General features: G+C 38.1%; 1 protein-coding gene across 3 annotated transcripts in view; it reads left to right on the forward strand.

The window, feature by feature from the left end:
• Gyc88e (Guanylyl cyclase at 88E) overlaps window positions 1-6,228 on the forward strand; it is a 37,796-nt gene extending 31,568 nt beyond the window's left edge. For all 3 annotated transcript variants that reach the window (XM_072000185.1, XM_072000186.1, XM_072000187.1), the window contains 4 exons: window positions 1,244-1,376; window positions 3,761-3,988; window positions 4,208-4,537; window positions 5,405-6,228. In XM_072000185.1, the coding sequence (XP_071856286.1) occupies window positions 1,244-1,376; window positions 3,761-3,988; window positions 4,208-4,537; window positions 5,405-5,790 (1,077 nt within the window). In that variant the 3' untranslated portion in view covers window positions 5,791-6,228. The remainder of the gene's footprint in view (window positions 1-1,243; window positions 1,377-3,760; window positions 3,989-4,207; window positions 4,538-5,404) is intronic.
• The last annotated feature ends 4,679 nt before the right edge of the window (window positions 6,229-10,907 follow it).

Genomic DNA, 10,907 nt, shown 5'->3' on the forward strand with positions numbered 1-10,907 from the left:
GTATTCTTAGGTAGTAAGAGTTAGACATTTATTCGTTCTCAAAGTCATTCTCTTGCTTTATTCCAGAACGCGACGCACAATCATTAAAAGAAACCGCGCGTCTTTTTCAAAATTCCTTCTTAAATCTTGCTGCGTTCTTCTCCGTCATCCTCGATGCGATTCTACTCTTCTAACGTTAAAACGTTAAAAAAAAAAAAAAATACCACCATACGTAACATTCGAGGTATGAAATATTTCAGCGGATTACGTACGAAGAAATTATCGTTGAATATTTCAGTCACTCCAATTAGTAACGATTTAATTAATTATTTCGTCGGAACATCGGGAACGTTGTATTCTTTGCGAAAGAAGAGGAGATGGAAAATTTGTAGAAACTCGAGAACCACGGCATGATTCGTTTCGTTTAACCCTTTCGCTTCCAGCGATCACGCAATGACTCCTGGGTGAGGCATCCCATATATCCGTCATCCAAATGATGCATATACAAGTGTTATCTGTAGTCAATAATATATCTTTTCGTTATCAGCAGAACATTTTCCGTTGATTTTATTGACATATTGGATTAATCACTTCTTAACGTTACTCATAGTTGAAACAACATCAAAACACACAATATATTTCTGTTAGAACTTAATCTTGAAGTTAAGATTAATAATCTGTGGAAGACACAATATTTACGTTGAAATAATATTCAGTGATGTTTATTAAACAGAACTACAGAACCTGATGTATATAAGCGAGTAATATAATTAACAACGTATGGAGATTGTTGACAGTTGGCCAGTTACCCTCAGACTAAACGCAGGTAGTGACCCATGATCCCTTAAATATTTTGAACCCCACTCTCTATACAGTAATGAGTATGACCTGTGTAAGCGCCCTGTTCAAATGCCTGTGTGAGTGTCTGTGTAAGGGTATTGTGTCTATGCGTGAAATATCGTTGTATTCCAACAACTTCAAACATCCAAACGATCGTATACTGTTTCATGCTAAAAAATCTATTAAATCGATTGACAGTGAAACGATACTTCATATACGGTTCCTACAAGAATTATTGTTATTTAAGACTTAGGCAAACGTATATACAGCAACCACGCACACTGTGCGTATCTCTGGCGCGCGTTTCTCTGGCGAAGCGAAAGGGTTAAACGTTCGTTTCCACGTATTTCGATAGTTCTTTTCATCCAGGGTATTGAATATTTCACGTATATTTGATGACAATCCTTGCAATTTGTTCCGCTAGGTCGAAACTATCGGCGACGCTTATATGGTGGTATCTGGTGCACCAGTGAAGGAGAACGATCACGCAGATCGTGTGTGTGATATGGCGCTCGATATGGTCGAAGCGATAACGGACCTCAAAGACCGATCCACAGGTAAATTTCTGCGACAGGTAATTTAACTTATCTTGCAAATTATATCTCGGGTAAAATTTTGTTCGCGTTAAGAAGATCTATATGTCGGGTTTGCGTTAGGACTTGGATTTGGGGCGTGTAAGGGATCTGCGCCTGAGTTGTTCATCGTCGTTGTACAACCGAGATGACGTCTATTACCACAAATACAAGATAGACAACTGGCCACAGTAATTAAACAACGATGACAATGATCTTAGAGTCGGTATAACGAATCCATGGTCCACGGGATAACCGATATACTTTGTTTCAAGATCTACCTCGCACTCGACTCATACACTGTCCCTCGATTTACTTTTCACTACTCACACACTAGGTCTCTGGCTAGTCAGACTGCAAGCATGAGAATCACCTCTCCTCGCTGCCGAGCGAAACTATGTTAAGTGACCCTACGGCATTAGGTCATCGGATTAGTCGGGGAAAATCTCATAACGGGCGACAGGTATACGGGCTGATAGAACAAAGGTCGCCTGCCAATTGTGCGTGATGCGTCACCCTCTGGCGACCATCCGTACGTGGCTAACTACGGGGTCGTTAGGTCGTTTATTGTCAAATATCGGTACAGCCGATTCATTAAAGGCGGGCTATGCAAATCCACGTCTTCGTTAGGTGGAACGTTCATCCCGTGACCGGTCGTCGCTTCGAGCCCAAGCTCATTGTCTCAAGTTTCGAATAACTGTGTTTGGGTTATTTCGTAACTGCTATAGCATTCGGATTTTTCCGAGTGATTCCAACGGGGGGTCCCGTTGTCCTTCCATCTCCGACATATATATTTCGCGAAATGTTTTGAAAAATTGATCTATGTACAAATACCACGTATATTAAATTCCATTTGAAAAAGGAAAGATACGTTTCACGCTCGCCGTGTACATCGTTGCTAGTAAAAGCGACATTATAGAAAGATTATTAGTTATTTATATAAATTAATATTTCCTCCTACGATCTGTTCTTTCCATCCCCATAGCGTGACTCGCCCTGTATAGAATTAAAAGATTCTGCCAGCTACAAATTCTTTCTTCGGTTTTAAATAAGCAGAACAACGAGGCTGCTCCTCCTCCGCCCACGCTTTCGCCTCCTAACACGTCTATAATACGCAAATACTATGAATATTCACCCTTGAGTCAAGAGAAAATGTTAAAGAACGCTTAGCACTGTATATACGCAATGGTAAACGTATTTTTGCGAATGTTTCAAAGACTCACTATTATATCTATATGTCGAGTTCTCCTTAGGGTTAGGGACGTGTAACGAATCTTCATTTGGATTAACCATTGTTGTTATACAATATGGATGACATTTACTGGTACAAATATGATTAGTGGCGATTAGATACTCCAGATGCTAATGACAATGATCTTAGGTTCTGTTGAGGTTATTAGATGTATGAACAAAGGAACGCATGGATAAATTGTAAAGTAGACAATATATTTTAATGTAAATAGGAATATAATTTGCAGTGTTACCCTATAACTGAAAGCCCTAAAGCCATCGTCACCTGTCTACATCCCACTATGGGGGACGGCAGCAAGGAGTCACATAAGCAAAATAGCCTGTCTACTGTTTATGGTCTGCCTTCGTCCCAGTCTTTTGTCTATACGCTGTCGATGGCTTCGGTGCTTGAGAAAACTGAGAAGACCAAATGTAGAGTTTTCTTAGAAGTGCTGACCGCTTCAATACCAGGTTCAATAACGAATCCACGGTCAGCGGGGTAGCAAATGTGCTTTCTTGCATAGTCCAAGTCGAACTGCATTTATATATTCTTCTTCGTACCTCTCTGTACCCCTCGGGTTAAATCTATTTTTAACAATTACTTTATACCTCTGTTAGGTAAAAACGTCCCTCCCGTGATCGTGGCTACGTTCAGCGACCAGTTGTGTCACTTCGAGCCTAAGCCTATTGTCATAAATCTCGGGCACATATAATCGGATTAAATCGTAAACGACTACTTCTAAGTTTTATTATTAAATACCGCTATAATGAAAAGTCCAGACTAAAGTATTGGGGGTCTTCCCAAAAATTCCAAAAGGAAGGCCCCGATGTCCTTTCGTCTCTAATTTCGCTTTAGAAGGAAATAGCAGACGCACAACATTTTCCAATAGAACAAAATGGATCGTAATTCAATAAAATGATGTAAAGCAAAAACCGTTGCGTGTCTATTATTTCCTTATGAAACGAAAGAAGCTTTTTGGATAACCTAATGCACAGGGAAAAAATGATTCAGAACGACGACGTCGACGACATACTTCGAAGTCGTTGAAATCGCACGTGGCTCCTTTGTCCTGCGTATTCATCTCTTCTCTTCTTTTTGTTTCTAGTGATTATAACACGCTTGTAATTTCCTGCTTCAGGTCTTCATCTTCAAATACGAGTCGGTATCCATAGCGGTGCTGTGGTAGCCGGTATAGTCGGCTTGAAAATGCCACGATATTGTTTGTTCGGTGATTCGGTGAACACGGCATCTCGTATGGAGGCAACCAGCCAGGCGATGCAAATACACATATCAGAATCCACGCGAGAACTATTGTCACCGTCGTATAAAGTTAAAGAACGAGGGGAGATAGAAGTGAAGGGTAAAGGTATGAAATTTGCATTATGGGATATAATTCGATGCGAAATATTGGCTTGGCAACTAAGCGATTGCGGATTTTGTCAATACCGCCTAATGGGAAAATCCGCAATCGCTTAGTTGCCAATCCAATATTACAAATATCGTCGAGATCCAACGAAATGGTTGACAAAGGTGGCATCGAAACGACTCCAAACGTGCAGATTACAGAATATCGCGTGTATTTCAGGCACGATGAAGACTTACTGGTTAGAGAAAAGGGAGCATAGATCGTCGTCGACGAAAGGAATTACCATTCAAGAGCCGCCACAGTGGAACACGAGAAACATCGAGAAGAGAGTATCCGCAGGGACGCCGGCTGCTTTCACGGCAGCCACCATGTACGACAATCAAAATTGCTTGGACACGTTGTCTAGGAGAGGTTCGAACATAGTCTCGCCAACGCCTGCAGATTCGACGTTCATCCCCGAGGAAAGAAGAATTTACTCGCCTATCACGTTCCAAGACGTTGCTCGTCGATCGGTGGCAAATTCACCGACGAAGAACGCCGATTCGAAAGGTAACTAAAATTCCGAAACGATAAATCATTTATTCGTAATTATTTAAACACGATGACGCGTTTAGGATGTTAGAAAGAGTCTGAAATTTCGATGGCTTGTAATTTACAAAAGCTATCCATTGGGAGATGTAAGAAGATACTCGGTAAAGATAGAACCGAGTGTTAAATTTACAGTTTCGCACGATATTTTTGTATTTTTACATTCTACCGTTGGAGTTTCGTATTTCACGCTTCCGTCTGGATTTCCATGTTTTCGAAGTTTAGGCGATGCGAGAAGCTTAGGTGGTAGAAGCACAGAGAACAAGGAACACGAGACGCGCGTTCTAAGCTCGAGTTTCAGTTGAGACGTTAACTCGATGGTTGAAAGTAGAGAGCCAGGAAGCGGCGGACAGTGAAAGATAAATGAAAGGAAAAGATAGAACAAGAAATTAATTAGAACGTTGTATCTGTACGAGGCAACGATCCAAAATACACGGCAGAATTTCAGGCCAGACGTAATTATACCTTTACGTGTGCTTATCAGCTTGTCTGCGTCTTATCGAGAGATTCTCCGACGAATCGAATAATTCGAAATCTGAATTTGTCGTCGAAATGATTACGCAGTGATTCGCCGATCTTTACAAGCTCCTTTCTCTCTTTTTTTTAATGCAAGCTAAATGTGGTAACTTTCACAGCACGACCCTGAGAATGATATTTCGAATGAAATAGGAGACAACTAAATGCCACTAAAGACACCTTGCAAGAAAAACCGAACGAACTCTTCGGCCGACTCGATAGAATTAGGTCGTCAGAAGGTCATTATTTATTATAGCGATCCTTACCAGTGAAACATTAATAATTTCTCCCTTAAAACCTGTTTACTTTCAGAATGCAGGTCGAACTCGATAGGTGCGGTGATGACCAGGAACTCGGAGATGTTCAGCTGCCTTCTGAGCGACACCGAGGAACACTTCAGACAGCACAGGGACAGTTTATCGCCCCGCGCGGAGAACCGATCGGCCGGGATACACCCGAAACCGGAGCTGAACGTGACGAGCTCGAGTTCGTCGTCGGAGGAGTCTCGCGACGACAGAGCTGCGTCTGCCGATTCCGACGTCTCGAAACGACAGAAGAGCAAAGAGTATTACACCACGTTCCATAGCGATCTCAGCAACTCGCAGTCGTTGACGCACCAGGATCAGTGTTGTCCTGGTTTCACGATGTCGAAGAGCGGCAAAACGCGCCATCAGAACAACGGATGCTGCATCGCCTAGTAAGGCAAGCCGCGAGTCTGTCCATCGATTTGCCTTCTCGACGAGTTGACCTCGTCGTTTCGACGGTGCGTACACCGAGCGTGATCGAACTCATGGTTGCGAGTATACAGAGTGTCCTACGCAACTGGGACAAGCTACAGCTCTGAAACGGTAGAAGATAGAAAAGAAAATTCGTTGGACAAAATTAATCGAGGGCGATGGTAAATAATCGCTTCGAATATTCCGAGATCACCTGTTTAGAGTAGCAGGATCGTTCAGAGACTGACAACCCTAGTTGTTTTGACACGACGACGATACAATGCATTCTGAAAAGATTCTTCGTTCGCAACTTTAGACGTTTTTCGTGATATCAGTTTGATTCGAACGATTGCGACGTATACCTCGACGTACACTTTCGTCGCGAGTTCGCACGAACATCGACTCGAGCCGTTTATTTCAATCGTCGTTTCCTGCGTAGCGTTCTTCGCTCGAGAACTTTTTCAATTTCGCAAAAGATATCGCCTGTCTGCTTTGACACGTCTGTTGAGATTTTCATGATCTTATCGCAGCTTGAAAAAATAAGGACGATCTTAAGATTACATTAAGAAAAAAAAAAAAAAAGAAAAAACTAAAATTGAGAAAAATACATCGTACGATACCGCTTTAATTTTGTCTAGCGAGATTCTCTTCTATCTTTTAACGTGTCAGAACGACAGCTTGTCCAAGTTGCGCGGGACACTTAGTATATCGTTCATTTTTCATTGGTCGAGCACTGACACCCTTAGGACGATTTGGAACCCGCTTATATTTCGCTGATGGTCGCTTTTATATTTTGATCGCGGGATTAGCGTCGCAGAGCGTTGCTCCGAGATTGCGTCAGTCGTTGGAAACTGTCGTTTGAAATATTTTCGTTTATCGAATTCCAGAGAGATAAATTTCGACGTTTCGCTGGAATTGCAGTTTTAGCTTTGCGACGGTGACGAATGACACACGCCACTATCAAAGTGTGAACTCCGATAAAGCTATACTACCGCCAGCATAAGTTTAAGACACTTTCGGTGTGAGAGGAAATTGCGTCGTTTCACGCAAATTCCATGTTTCTCGTTGTCTTCGTTTTCTAGTTGTTCTACTATAAATCTATCGTTTCATTCACCGTACGTATAATATACGAATATCATACTGTACGTTATCGTTCAAAATGTGAAATCGTTATGTAATCCCATAAAGAGTAAAAATTTGTAAGAAAGCTTTTTACGTGCGCAATTTTATTCGAGCAAGAGATACCATAGCATTGATTTCGAATTAATATGTCTATTATGTTTCGAGTTAATCGAAATAATAAATGAAATTGATAGACGATTCGTTGTATATGTAAAATACAGTTGAGCAAGCGATTTCAATTTGTCTGATAACGTACGTAAAATGATACCGAAGGGAGAGTATCTTGGTAAACGAATGATGGAACAAGGCAAGCTGAATAATTCCATTTTTTAAAAAATGCCTTAACTTTTCCGTTAAAATGCACGTTCGTCGATTAATTTGTCGGGAATCGAACGATGGATGTTTCTTCATACGCAATGTTGGAATTTTTGAATTTATGTACAGATACGTAGACATAAATTTAGAATTCTAAGCGCTGTTGTTTTAAGAAAGTATTTATTATAGATATGTTACAGACATAAGGAAGATAAGCAAAGTAACGTTTAGATAGTAGTTTAAATTATTGAATTTTTTAATGTTGCGAGGGACGAAAAATGTAACATCAATGACGAAAAGAAAAGATCTCAATCAATAAAAAAAAAAATGAAGGTAGAGATTTAATATCATTACCTTCCTTTTAATCGACATTCTATCGATTATAAATAATAGAAATATCATGTCTATAAATGTTATTAAATAATTAGACTGCGGATATTTAAGCAACTTCGTATCTTTATAAATAATTAAAACGGAACCTAGTTAGTTTATCTTATCTACTAAATACAATAACAAACGATAAGATACTTTGAATAGTTTGCATATATATTCGCGTATGTTCATTCTGTGTATTTTTGCATTCTCAAATTTCCCAAAAAATGTATAAAAATCCGCAGTCTATTTACGATATATGTATACTGACTCACGATAGTATTAGAACACTTACGATTTTAGAAGAATTTTATGTCCATATTGTATCTGTTATATTAAACATTTTGAAACTTTGTTAGTACTATAACGAAAGGTATTTGATAGCGAAAGCTCATTGGTACTACGATACTATTGTCACGATTGTATTGGCAAAATATAAAATCGGTCTGAATATGTATATAAAAATTGCAAAACACTTATTGCAAATACGTTAATAAGAAATTAATTTATTACAGTTACAAATAGCCATCCTAAGCATAGAATAATAATAATTATTGTTAAATATAGTCTCACTGAATATTCAGGTTTAATTATGTAACGCTTAATTGACTGTTTTTAAATGCGATATATAAATACAGGGTCTGTTCGACTAACACGTAAAAGCGGACAGGACGCGATTCTTTGGGGAAAAATAAGGAAAAAGTATAGAATGAAATTTCTCAGATCAGTTTTCGAGAACATCGAGTTTGAAAATTTATCGAGTATACTTGAACGTGGTTGATTCGGAACTGGACAGGGTTAAACTATCATTACAACTATAGTTATTCTACGCGTGAAAATAAATCAGAAACGTAGAATGATATTTTCCCATTTAAAACTTCATTTCCAAGAAAATAAGATGAATTTTCAAACTTATTTTTCTTGCAAACGAAGAGTCTTACGAACAAATGTCATTCTCACACGTACAACGACTATGCGACGATTATTTATTCTTGTCCAGCCCAATCGGTGAAATTCGCCACGTTCAATTGTACTTGATAAATTTTCGAACTAGATTTTCTCTAATCATTAAAAACTAAGTCAAGAATAAACAAATGTTACTTCATAGTCCTCTCTCATCTTTCCACAAGCGATCGCGTCGTGTCCGCTTCTGCGTTCGATCGCATCCTGCACACGCGTTCGTCTTAAATCAAACGTCTCGTAGTTCTATGTACAGACATTTTCAGATTGATTTGAAACGTTATCAATGTAATCATGGTAATCGAGTTTCGTAACAATGACAACAACAAATTTCAAAATGTTTTCTCGTATAACGCACGCAATACATTGTCCGCGAGTAGTCGAATAGTTTTCGCGATTCGGTGTACAAACAACATTGTTTGCTGTGCGTATTTAATATTTCAAACGACAGTTTGCAGCGACTTGGCCAGCGCACGAAAAGGGAACAAGCGAGAAACGTAGCACTCGGTTAGCTTCTACGCACGAGGTTTTAGCGGAAATTTAAAAATCGACCGTGTGCATTGTCGATCGAAACCGACGTTCTGCAATTCTCAACGATTGCAATTCAAAAGTGTCTTAAATGAAATTTATATATAGTATATTCTTGTCACGTAAGTTAATATCGATACTCGTATCGTACATTTTAGATCGAATAGGAAGCAGAAACTTACCGAGAACTTAGGTTTCTTTTAATACTCGTCGCGTGTGACTCTTGCAGTTTCTCTGGCAGATACACCTTTCGTATCCGATTGTAATCTTTGTTTTCGCGAAGATGGTTCGTCGCGTCGATAGCTTTAAATCTATTAAACGGAGGTGACGTTTATCACCGATTGATCGACGAAATACGATAAGATGAGATGTAACAAAGTGAACGAGAAATTGATCAGATAAGCGAACGAATTAGCGGAGATGTAGTCTCTTTTCTTTTTCTTTCGATAATTAATTTTAAGCATTGTCTGTGAAGAATATCGTTTGAAATGTTTGCCTGCATTAATTGATTAATTAATCTTGATCTCAAGCGTTAATTCGTTACGATAATATTATCAAGTTAGAACTATTTTCTGTTATAACTTGCACCTGACGTTAAAAATTACGCTAAAGTCTAATAGATTCACTTACATTTAATTCGCGTAATAAATTCGTTTTGTAACAATTCAATTGGCACGTAATCGATAGAAGATCATCGGTATTTTCTTTTACATTGATCTGTCGAATTTTCATTGGATTAATTTAATGAGAAATATCATGCTGTAAGAAGTAACACAAATAATAAATACGTTAAGTATTTTCAATATAATTATGGATGTATCTCTTAATATTTATGCTGTATTTTATAAAAACAATTCAAGAAGAAACTTCTATAAATTTAATATCGTCCCTTTAACTGAAAATAAATTTTCTTCGACTGCACGATACGTCTGTTGGCTGTCAACGAACGTTGCTCGATATTCTCAAAAGAATAGTAATCGTGTTACGTTTACAAAACGATACGTACGGCTTTAGAGCGAATCTAAAGAAATATAGCAGATACGTAAAGAAATAATTTTAAACGAAAGATTAAAAGACTAAATATGTATACCTAACAACATATTTTGTTTTTTAAAACGAAGATAACGAGCGTTACGAAGTCGTTGTGTATTTTTAAACTGTTTAATTTCAAACCTACGACCGAAGAATTGTATACAAAAAAAAAAAAACTTATCCTGTTTCTTAAAATAAAAACGACGAATATATATAAGAACTTGTTATATATGTAATTTTCAAATTTGCAATTGTTTCTTAATAGCGTTACTTGTAATAGCGTAATTACTCGCAAGATTATTATCTCGTCTCATCGTACGTATCACGAAATATGGAAAAGATCGTGTCATTAAATTAGCGCTCCACTAGAATAATTTTCTGGATTTTGTTGCTCCGAAAATTGTTAATCTTTACGATTATATAAATATCGAGAATACAAATTTATACTGCGCGATACTTACTACCTTCCACCGAGGGCTTTTATATTCACTCTAAGACGCATCTCTGTTTGTTTCTTGAAATAAAAAATAAAGAATCGAGTAACATCACGCGCACATTCGCAATACCGTTTTATTCTGTATTATTATTCACATTTTATTTCGGAATCCAGCGTAATATTCACGTTGGATTCGTTGGCCGACAAAAATAAATTAAAATAAACAAAGTATCTCGACTGTAAATGTTTGAATATAAATACGTTTAAAAAGTTTTAAATAAAATATTTTATTCCCAAAAAAAACGACGACTATTTGCTATTTACAACATGCAAC

Source organism: Bombus fervidus, chromosome 3 (genome assembly GCF_041682495.2).
Source record: "Bombus fervidus isolate BK054 chromosome 3, iyBomFerv1, whole genome shotgun sequence".
NCBI lineage: Eukaryota > Metazoa > Arthropoda > Insecta > Hymenoptera > Apidae > Bombus > Bombus fervidus.